This window comes from Scyliorhinus canicula, chromosome 11 (assembly GCF_902713615.1).
Source record: "Scyliorhinus canicula chromosome 11, sScyCan1.1, whole genome shotgun sequence".
Classification (NCBI taxonomy): domain Eukaryota; kingdom Metazoa; phylum Chordata; class Chondrichthyes; order Carcharhiniformes; family Scyliorhinidae; genus Scyliorhinus; species Scyliorhinus canicula.
This window is the reverse complement of record NC_052156.1, coordinates 36,567,496-36,579,518: the sequence shown is the minus strand read 5'-3', so window position 1 is coordinate 36,579,518 and position 12,023 is coordinate 36,567,496. Positions and strand designations below refer to the sequence as shown.

Here is a 12,023-nt window from a genome sequence, read left to right as displayed (position 1 = left end):
GTCATCCGACACGTCCTGCCCACGCACCCCGGCTACAGCGGCTGCTCACCGGACTCAACGTCCTATACCCCAGACACCCGCAAAGAACGTTATCTGGACTAGGCGCTGATCCCCTCCCTGGTGCACACACCCACCCTCTGGTCACCGAAATGTCCCCGGTGCTGGGTCTCAGCCCCTGGGAGTTTGGATGTTGGCCGCTGCATCTGTGATGTTGCCTCCCACAGTGTTCAGGCACAGTTTCCAGGCATCATGAACTGATTGGGATGCCAGGTAATAACTCTCACATGCTACATGGCACACACACTTACCCATGGGAATCCACTTGGGAGCTATGAAGTGCTGCCCCAACACCCCCGCACCCCCGTCCCCCACTCCGAGCACCGGGCAGCAATCTCAGTGCCCCCGGTTTCATTGCCCGTGAGCGAAAATGGGTACTCACTTCCTTGGATCCCCACAGTATCCTTCCACCAGGTTCACATTTTATAAAGGTGTACTAATCGGCATCCATCTGACCACTTGCTTGGGAGGCGGTTAGATCACAGAAGGCCGTTAGATCAGGGGGGTCGCTCCTGGTAATTGTATGGAGATTGACCTTAAGTATGATTATTGATTTCCTGCCAGGCTACAGTGGGTTCTTGATTTCGCCAAAGGGTGCAGGCTGGTTAGATCGCAAACTGATCGGCACCCATTTTTTCGGTTCTCATTTTGCGCCTCTCCCACGATCTACCAGCCTTGTCGTGCTCTCGCTTTAGCACAGCACAGCCATTAAATTTCACCCTACAAAGTAATGAAAAAACTGAACACCTAAGACAGGTGAATATGCTTATTATCCACAGATTTTCACTTTTTTTGTTGTTTGTATATTTTAAGATTTTATTTAGTGAATATTAGTTCCTGTGCTTTGTGTGTTGTTACTATAATGCTGCTGGCTATTTTTGTCCTTTTTTTTGTTCTCATTGTTATTTTGCTCTTTTCCCACTTCTTTTAAAATCAATGAGAAGACTGTTCAGCCCAGTATGGAGGTACAGTACAGTCACTATTTGTGACTGGTTTCAGAGAAGGTCGTTTTAACATTTTCTGCTCATTATGTATCATTCTGTTAGTGGCTGGTTCCCTCAGTTATGGACAGACATTTATGCCAGTTCCACTACACACAAAGATTTTCAGTCATTCACAGTGGCAGAAGGAAAACTCAGATGTGATCTTATTTAAGCAAAATTGCAGAAAGGTGCAGCTAGCCAGCTTCACAGAAAAAGAATTAAACAGATTATTTTTGGAAGGATGCGATAATTCTAATTCATTTGTAATTACACTGAAAATGGCACATTTGCGGTTTTCTGCAGACAAGCACTAGTTTCCATGGCAATATTTTGGATTCATTTTATAAAGCTTTTATGATCGATGAATTCTTATACAGTTATTATCAAAATTTATACCCCTGGCTTAAATAACCAGATGTTGAGTTCAACCTCAATATCTTTCAGATCTTGAAGGAAATCAATCAATGGACAATATTGATTACAAACAGAATGTCATAACTTAAACAATGCAGAGAATGTAGGTCGTGATGTGAATCTGCCTAAAGACCCTCCCCCAGCAATGATATTTAAAGGGATCATCAACTTCTTTGAGGTTAGTTGAGGGCATGTGGTATACTTCCATTTATTAGCCGAGGCATAGTGTTTAAGAGCAGGGAGGTTATGTAGGAACTGTAAAAAATGCCGGTTCAGCAACAACTGAAGTATTGTGTCAGTTCTGGAATCCATATCATGGGAGGAATGTGAGCACTGGAAAGGATGCAGAGGAGAGTTACCAGCATGTTGCATGGGCTGGACAGTTTTAGTTACAAAGAGAGATTAGACAGGCTGGGGTTGTTTTCCTTGGAGCAGAGGAAACTGAGGGAGGGCATGATTGAGATGTATAAAATTATGAGGGGCATAGATAGAGTATACAGGAAGAAATTTTTCCCCTTGGTGGAGGGTTCAATAACCAGGGGGAATAGACTTACGAGAAGGAGCAGGAGGTTTAGAGGGGATGTGAGGTAAAGCTTTTTCACCCAGAGGTCGGTGGGAGTCTGGAACTCACTACCTGAAAGGGGGTGGACGCCGAGACCCTCATAACATTTAAGAAGTATTCAGATGTACACTTGCAATTCCAAGGAATACAAGGCAATGGGTCAAGTGCTGAAAAATGGGATTAGAATACTTAGGTGGTTGTTTTTGACTGGCATAAACATGATGGGCCGAAGTGTCTTTTCTGTGCTGTAGACGTCTATGCCTCTATGACTCTTCTGACTGTATGACTGAGTTGTGTAACCCATGCACACGTTAGCAACATGCATACAACAAAAGTCATGCTGCTACACAAAAAGTGAGGGAACAGACCACTGGGGTACGAACGTTAAATTTCCGCTGCCTGAATGGCTCTGAAGGAGTTCTGCAGTACTTAATAGATCATGTGTCAATTATTGTGATGATCTACCACACACTGGACAGCCTGTCATTTTGTGGGCGCAGCCCTTGCCACTAACTATACAGTGACTTGCTGAAGAGCAACACAACAAAGTGGAAGAAGAGATGAATAATAGGAAGAAAAGGTTGGGAGGAGGAAACCAACACAGCCCCTTAATGGATAGCTTTTTAATTGCCTTTACCAACCTTACCAGTAAATCCAACCCCGATTATCCAACCACCAATATCCAGACACCTCGTGCTAGATTTTCCTGGGTCCATGAAGGCCAAGTTGGAGAGGGAAGATGTGAAAATGGTGGAGAGGGGGGAGACATCGGGACAGCTCCCTGACGCATTGCATCAACAAGGGAATTTTCTCAGGAATAGTGGGGATCTGCATCAAGAAAGGGGGACAGCAGCTTAACATGATCAAAGCCCAAATTAAGGGCGGTTTTGAGGCTGCAGCCGACACAGGCAAGCTGATGAACCATTGGAGCCGGAGACAACATGTCCTAATGATGGGGTAGCTGATAGGAAAAGCCTCACCTGTGGCCAAAATGATTCTCCCGGAAGAGTTTACTCCTGTTCCAAGGGATCTATTGGCTTTGGCCTTTGTCACGTTTTTTTAATATAAATTTAGAGGAGCCAATTATTTTTTTTCCAATTAAGGGGCAATTTCGCGTGGCCAATCCACCTAACCAGCACATCTTTGGGTTGTGGGGATGAAACCCACGCAGACATGGGGAGAATGTGCAAACTCCACACGGACAGTGACCCAGGGCCGGGATTCGAACCCGGGTCCTCAGCTCCGCAGTCGCAGTGCTATCCACTGCGCCACATACTGCCCTGCATTTGTCACTTTTAATCTTCATGAATGTCTTTGAGGGAACTCCACATTGAGGCACTCTTACAGCCCCTCGCCTGGTTCAGCAGCATCCACCATTTCCAATGGGGCTACTAAGACTCCAGAACTCCCAGTCTCTGACTGGATCTGCAGCATACAGAGTCGGACATTCATCCTTAATAAGATGACAAACATAGGTGTTCAATTAGGAAGCCATTTCTAGGAGATTGAACCAGCATGCATTTGGTCCCAATGTCGGGAGTTCAGAAGCCCACAGTGAAATAAAGCCCCTATCGCCTCTTTGTTACTGACCATCATAACATTCACTTGGTCACAATGCAAAAATAAAAGCCACCAGAAAATCAAAATTCAAAATCAACTTTATAAACAAAACCATGCTATATTGCATACAAATGTTAACTAATTACCCTTGTGCATTCCCTTACTGCCTGTCTGCCGTGTGCTTTAGCCTGTCCAAGTAATCCTATGCAGTGCCAACAAGCACTGGTGGCATGGCTGATGACTTAAATTTGGGGAGATGGCAACTGGTCTTGCAGGACAACTATGAGCAGCTCTGGTCCACTGAGGCCCAGATAGGAACGGTATCATCACAGGTAGCAGCAGTCTGGGCTGGCTGGCAGGCAAAAACAGTGCAGCTAATTGGCACGCATTCAGAAATACTTGGTGCATCAGCCTGCCACAAAGCTGACACTGTCAAGGGATATGGACAAATCTGGCACCAAGTTTGCACATGGCTTTGCACAGAGTTTGGAGGCCATCCTTCCAGGTGTGGAGGGGTACTGACAGAGACGCAAGGGTGGGAAGAGAGAGGACAGCTGGCTCACGCTCCACGGAGCCACTGTCACCAAAACATTTTTATATTTCTCACTAATGTGGCAACAACACCTGAAGGAATGTAACAAGAGAAAATTCAAATTACGTAAGTAGATTATGTGGTTTCTATGGTAATAAGCCACCCACCTTGCATTTCATAACCTCTGAATTTCAATGCAGATCATTTAAATAACCTCCAAAGAAGTTATAATGTTTTGTTACATTGTATGGCGTCAAAATTTAGACTTACCCCACAATTACAATTACAAAGTCCATCAAGTTCCATCCATTTCTTACATAAGCATTGGGATGTAACAGCAGTCCATATGCTATAATCTTCAAAAACGTTTCAATTGTAAAAATTATAAGGAAGGCATATTCTACTGTTTCCTGAAAGACACAAGAAACAAAATACTATTAGTATGTCACAAAGTCAGCAGCGAAAGCAACATATAAAAGAAAAATTTACAAATAAATTAAATTTTAAAACAAAACACATTCAAAGTTTCAACTATGAATTACAAATTTGGAGATTTCCTGTTACCTTATATTTCACATTACAAAATTTACTTGCACTTGAGCTGTACTTTATCTAATTGAAAATACACTGGCTGTTAATTAGTCAGTGCACTATATTTTTTTGTTTTCTCACAACACACAAAAGCAGGAAGAAAGAATGCAGACCAGAATGACAGTGTCAGTTCTGTCTCTGAGCCACACTCATATCTCGCTGTTGACTGATAAACTTTCATTGCAGGTGAAAGTTTTAATACCTAGCTCAATTGAAATCCCCTTTTGTATTATATATAAGTTGAAGGAAGGAAGCAGCAGAAAATGGTAAAAGAAGTTAAATTATTCTATGATTCTAGTCAGGCAGTACCAGCTCACAACCAGACAATTGCAACACCACCAACCAGCAGAATAGGGCGGCATGGTGGTGCAGTGGTTAACATACTGTCTCACAGCGCCAGGTTTAGTTCCGACCTTGGGTGACTTGGAGTTTGTATGTTCTTCCCGAGTCTGCGTGGGTGTCCTCCAGGTGCTCCGATTTCCTCCCACAGTCCAAAGAGGTGCAGGTTAGGTGGATTGGCCATGCTATGTTGCCTCTTAGTGTCCAAAAGGTTAGTTGGTGTTACGGGGATAGGGAGAGGGGCTAGGTAAGGCGCTCTTTCGGAGGGTCGGTGCAGACCCGATGAGGCGAAAGGCCTCCTTCTACACTGTAGGATTCGAATAGCTCACATCCTGAGATTTGTAATATAAACTCTGTGTCAGCAAGTTGTGTTTCAATCATGAATCTTGGACAGATTAAATCCCAAGATGCACAACTCCCACCACAAATCTCAATTTGTATGCCATGTGTACATTGTGGGGAGCCACAAGGAACTTTTGTATGATCAGCCAATTTGCAATTAACTTTACAAAACAAGAGTGCTCTCTTTGCAGGGTATCTCAATTTAAGAGGGGGCCACCACTTTTTTTCAAAATTGCCATATTTCCCAAGGTTGTAAAGGGGTATTGATTGTACCCATATTATACTGCACTGTGTACCATCTACAAGATGTACTGCAGGAACTCACCAAGGCTTCTTCGGCAGCACCTTCCAAACCCATGACCGCTACCATTGAGAAGAACAAGCAAGGAGATACATGGGAACATCACCACCTGGACGTTCCCCTCCAAGTCACTCACCATCCTGACTTGAAAATATATTACTATTCCTTCACTGCCGCTGGGCTAAAATCCTGGAATTCCCTCACGAACAGCAAGGTGTACCTACACTTCAAGGAATGCAGTGGTTCAAGAAGGCAGCTCGCCACCAAAATGTCCTTTTACATGTCTTTTGTCTCAAAATTGTAATCATATTGCCATAATAAATACTCGTTATCCCATACATGGGTTCCACTGCATATGGTATTAAATCTGCAAAACTTTCTGTCCAGGCATGTCCCTCACCACCCAAAACCTAAACCTACCTGTGTATCCTCGGCGTGGTCACCTAGACTGGTTTTTGTTTTTGTAGTGGTTCACACCAGCACCAGAATGACATCATGACGGCGGGGTGGGGAGTTACGACAAGAGTGGAAGTAGTGGCGTCAAACCTCTTAATTAAATGTTAATATATGCAAATCAGGCTCACGCCATTTCTGTGCGCAAACCTGATTACATCACCAGTGGGGGTCGGAGAATCTTGCCGGCGCAAATCCCGTTTTTGACCTCTCATGAGATTTAGCAGCTATTATGGGATTTGCGCCCATGACTAACCGCATATATTGGGAGGGACTTAACGGCTGTTCATGCCGGCGGGAAATTCTGGTCCGATGATGGCGCATGGGTTTCCTGGTGATGAGGGGTGCTGTGAACAGTGTAAAGTAAAAATGGGAAAATATGTCATTTGAAACATGGACGTCTGGCAAAACCTGACCTGAAGGTACATGAGAAAATGTAGGAAAAAAACCCACAAAGGGTTAACAGTATTCAGCAAAAGAAAATTGAAATGCAGATAGCCTTTATCAAACAGGCGTTAAGAAAACAACTTGTAACAGCTCAAGTTGTTACTTGTCTTTCAAGTTAAAGCAGATTGAACTTTTAGTTATATGAAGAGAAACAATATTTCGCACCTTCTTTGAAGTTAATTATTTTAGTAAGCAGTTATTAAAGAATTGCCAGGATCTTCAGTTGAATTGGGTGACAAATGTTTAGGTGTGAAATCCTGCTGACACCAGTTGAATATGGGAAGCCGCAGGCGACGTGTCCACGAGAGCACAAGTTAACACCAAATCGGAGTCAGAGTTCTGACAAGATAAGGGCACAATTTGGTAATAAAGCAACTTTAGAAGTGACAGGAACCAGATGTAACACCCCTCGAGGATCAAAGCACTTTTGAACATTACAAGGGAAAAAATGTAATCAGAGTTTGATGAACTAAAGTCATGCTCAACATGAATACATAGTCGTGTGAGAAGTAATTAAGATTAAAGATACACTGAACAGTCAAGAGCAAAACAAAGTTACTTTACGATAATGTCATATAAACTTAATAACTGCCAGAAGAGCAATGTAAACCCTAAATCGATAGCAGCCAGCAGAGTCAGCTCTCATAGCTGCCCTCGGACATGGGAAGAATAGAACACAGAAACCGAGCAGAACAGCGAATCCATCAAGAGAAAACCAAAAGCTAAAGAAAGATTGTCAAGGCAGACCTGATGGTCTAACAACTGACCAGGAGGATCCAAAGAAAAGGGGTGGGATTCTCCGACCCTCCGCCGGGTGGGAGAATCGCCGGGGGTCGGCGTGAATCCCGCCCCCGCTGTCCTCCCAATTCTCCTGCCCCCCAAAAACCGGCCCGGCGTAAATCACGCCGCCCACCTCGGAGAATGGCAGGGTCCGGCGCGACTCAATGGGCCCTGGAGCTGTCCGGATTCTCCGGCCCACGAAGGGCCAAAGTCCCGTCTGTTCTATGCCGGTCCCGTCGGCGTCAATCGGAGTTGGTCTCTTACCGGCGGGACCTGGCGGTGGGCTCCGGGGTTCTTGGGGGTTCACGGGGGGGGGGGGATCTGGCCCCGGGAGTGCCCCCACAGGGGCCTGGCCCGTGGTTGGGGCCCACCAGTCCGCGGGCGGGCCTGTGCCGTGAGGGCACTCTATTCCTTCCGCACCGAGGCCGTTGTCATCCGCCATTCCCGGTGCAGAAGTGAATCCCTCTGCGCATGTGCAGGGATGACACCAGTGCACGCTGGCGCTCCCACGCATTCGCCAACTCTCAGCTGGCGGAGGCCCATTGCGCCGGTTGGTGTGGCACCAGGCCCCTATCCCGCCGGCCAGCGGGACGCCAACCACCCCGGGGCGGGCCTCGCCCATGAAGGTGCGGTGGATTCCACACCTTTGGGGCGGCCCGGCGCCGGAGTGGTTCACACCACTCCATCCCGCCGGGACCCCCCGCCCCGCCGGGTACAGGAGAATCCCGCCCAAGATCTTTTTTACCTTTCTGTAAAAACAGTGATTTTATCTTTTAAAAGAAAAAATAATAATAAAATAACTTTAAAGTTTTAGCCTGAAACAGTGGTTATTACAAAGTCTACTTTACTTAATTACCAACGCGGGACCCAAGGTCGTTGCTACTAATTGGTAAGTAGATAAAATCTTCTATGAAGATATGGGTTATACCGGGGGATAACTTGAACATATAGATTGACCCAAATAGCACCCACCTAAGTCTGCATAGGAGTCAGGGAGTGAGAATCCCTGTTCATCATTTAGAATGTCTTATTGACCCTTTTTGGTACAGGGGGGAATTCTAAGAATAGTGGTGAGTTTTTTTACTTCAACAGGAAATCCTGTTGACAATGGCTAAATCGGTAGATCCTGCTGGCGGGCCACCTCCCATGCCTAAAAACACGAGGTGAGGTGGTCAGTAAATCCCGCCCAATATATTCAAAGTTCAAACATTACCAGCATTCATTTTTTTCAATGATTCAACATATATTTTCTGTTTAATGTGACATAAGGAATTATAAATGTGAGGTTACAAACACCGTATTATAAAAAAAACTGTTCTTTCTAATTCACTTGATTTAACTTCTCAAAAAAAAGTTAAGTACTAGACTATTATCTTGTGGAGTTTACAAATTCTCCCACATTTGCCTGGGTCTCACCCCCACAACCCAAAAGATGTGCAGGGTAGGTGGATTAGCCACGCTAAATTGCCCCTTAATTGGAAAAGAAAATTGGGTACACAAGATTTTTTTAAATAAATAAATAAATAATGTTCTTGTATTCATTCATGGAATGTGGGTGCCACTGGCAAAACCATTGTTTATTGCCCTTCCCTAATTGAGAAAGTGATGGGCCATCTTTTTAGAATTTTGCAGTCTGTGCAGTATAACCACACAGTGCTATTAAGTAGAGGGTTCCAGGATTCTGATCCAGCGCTGATGAAAGAACAATTATATATTTTGAAGTCAGACTTGTGTGTAACTTGGAGGGAAATTGTGGGTGATGCTGTTCCCATGCACCTGCTGCCCTTAATCTTCTAGGTGATAGAGACCACAAGTTTGGAAAGTGCAGTGTAACTTTAGTGAGTTGCTGCAGTGAGTCTTGTAGTTGTAGCCACTATGCATTTATGGTGAAGGGAGTATATGTTTAAGTTTCTGGAAGGGGCGTCAGTCAAGCAGGCTGCTTTGTTCAGGATATTGAACTCCTTGAGTGATATTGGAACTCCATCAATCCAAACAAGGAGACAATATTCCATCACACTCCTAATTTGTGTCTTGTGGATTGTGGAAAGACTTTAGGGGCCAAGAGGTGAGTTACTTACTACAGAATACCCAGCCTCTGACCTGCCCTTGTAGCCACAATATTTATGCGGCTAGTCCAATTAGGTTTCCAGTTTATGGGCGCAATTCTCCAGAAAAATTTCTAAGTGTGGCAGCGAGCGGGAATTGCAGCGAGCTTCCCGGTGCGCGGCCCATCAAAGCCGGCAAAGCAATTCAACGTTAATTGGTCCACGTAACGAGGCCTCACGGGCTTTTCGCTGCAAATGAAGGCTCGCCAGCTGATTCGCTGAAAAATGAAATGAAATTAAATGAAATAAAATGAAAATGAAATGAAATTTGCTTATTGTCACAAGTAGGCTTTGAATGAAGTTACTGTGAAAAGCCCCTAGTCGCCACATTCCAGCGCCTGTTCGGGGAGGCTGGTATGGGAATTGAACCGTGCTGCTGGCCTGCCTGGGTCTGCTTTAAAAGCCAGCTCTTTAGCCCTGTGCTAAACCAGCGTCACCCACCCCCACCCGCAAAAAAGGTCGAGCAGCACTTAAGCTGCATTTGCTCAACCTAACCTCAGCCAGCTCGTAACGATAGATCTGAGGAGACCAGCCCCAAGATTCGAGAACGTTGACCTGGGAAGGTTCATAGACACGGTGGAGGCCAGGAGGGATGTCCTGTTTCCTCGAGAGTCCAGGAGGGCGAGCTACAAGGCAGCCATGCTGCCAGGGATGAGGTGACGGCAGCTGTCAGCTCGAGGAGAATAACCAGGAGGACAGACCAGCAGTGCAGGAAAAAGGTCAACGACCGGGCAACACAAGTGAGTAGACACCAACACCACCGCCACCCCCCCTCCAATGGAGCAGCCATCCCCCAGCTCCTCATGCAACCCCCAACCCTCCCTCCACCCCCCCCCCAGTAACCCCCCCATCCCACCTTCGTACCCCCCTCCCACTACTATGAACTGCACTTGTGGCTAATGATACCCTCTCTGTATCTCCTCAGGAAAAGCTCTCCCATAAGCATTAGGAGAGGGCCCAGACCAGTGGAGAGGAGTCAGACATAAGATTCCTCACCTCCTTTGAGGAGCGGGCCCTGGAGGTGACCAGTGTGGCCGAGGATAGATCGGTCAGCTACGCGGAGGCTGGCGGACGCCGCAGAAGTTGGGAACCACCGGGCTCCAACCAGAGGACCTGACAAACGTGAGTAGTGCTTGCCTTACTGACTGATCCATCCCTCCCACTGACCACATGACCATTCTCCTGCAGGTCCGCCAGGCGACGGAGCCGGCCCATTCCGGGCGGCACTCTTTCCTGACTCCAAGGAGAGACCTCAGAGGAGAGTTCTGAGGATGCAACTGTGGTTGCGGCACAACTGTCATCCCCACCCCCGACCAGCGCAGATACACACACCTTGGTTGGGCATGTTAGTGGACAGGCTTCTGGACACAATCTGGTGAGCACCACACTGCTGATGATGCACATCAGGTGGAGGCAGGAACCCCCAGGCTAGGCAGCAGTTGAAGGTCTGCTGAATCCCAGCTGGGTCCCAGGCTGATGCTGAGCCTGTGGAACAGAGTTACCCAGAGCTGACGATAGGGACCAACCTGGGTGTTCAGGGGGAGATGTCGGTGCCACTGCAGCAGATCCATAGCCGCTTGGAGGAGTCTCAGAGGCTAGGGGACGCAGGAGATGTCACCGGCAATGTGTGGCACCAAGGCCAACACTGCTAGGGTGGCGACCGCAGTGGAAAGCCTGGTGCACGATGTTGGCACCATGAGTGAAGGTGGCCAAGCAGTTGCACAGTCGGTGGTGGCCATGGCTGAGGGTTTCGGCAGAATGTCACCCAGCACCAGGCCAACCTGGATGAGGTTCTGCGGGACATGAATACGCTCTCAGATGGGCATAGCGGAGGTGCTGCGGAGTTTGTCCCAGTCGCAGGGGGGCATGGCTGAGGTGCTGCAGAGCATGGCCCAGTCACTAAGGAGCATCGCTTAGGGTGTCGACACAATGGTGCAGACACTGGGGAATCACCAGGGCTGGCAGAGCCCTGCCCCTCGAACCAGCTGCCCCTTCATACCAGGGTGAACCTCAGGGCCCTATGGGCACCGACCGGGAGAGGGTGATGGGTGCCAAGCCATACCCGTCCCATGCAGTGGCAACGGTGGCCACCAGCTCCCCGAGTTCCACCCATCTGATGAGGTGGCATCTCACAGTCAGCACACGGGACAGAGAGGCACAGCTTTGCATGTGCCGCCGACAAGTGAGCCGGGATCCTCAAGCCCCCAGTGGACGCTCGGCAGGGGCATCGAAGGCCACAGTACGAGGTAAGCATCTGGCTGCCTCTATTTCTGATGTGCATCCTGAGGAAACACCAAGACGTAGTGGTAGAACTAGGAGGGCCAAGCACGTCCAGGATCTCTGAGGGCACCGTGAGAGGGGGGAGGGGGGTGGGAGTTTAGGTAGGGGGTAGAGGGGGGGCTGGGGAAGGCGGCACCATCGGGAGTGGGGTTTGAACAGCACAGTAATACCTTTTTGCAAAGCCATTATGCTGCCTCTGTCACTTCCTTCTGCAATGCGGGATGACCACCAGACGCTTTGCCCATCTCCCCAGCACATCCAAGCCACCCATGGCGGC

At 47.4% G+C, this 12,023-nt stretch overlaps 1 protein-coding gene across 1 annotated transcript in view; it reads right to left on the bottom strand.

The window, feature by feature from the left end:
* Positions 1–12,023, bottom strand: part of LOC119973643 (voltage-dependent L-type calcium channel subunit alpha-1D-like) — an 863,992-nt gene that overhangs the window by 477,398 nt on the left and 374,571 nt on the right. The window contains exon 4 of the mRNA XM_038812023.1: positions 4,379–4,518. Coding sequence (XP_038667951.1) covers positions 4,379–4,518 — 140 coding nt within the window. The remainder of the gene's footprint in view (positions 1–4,378; positions 4,519–12,023) is intronic.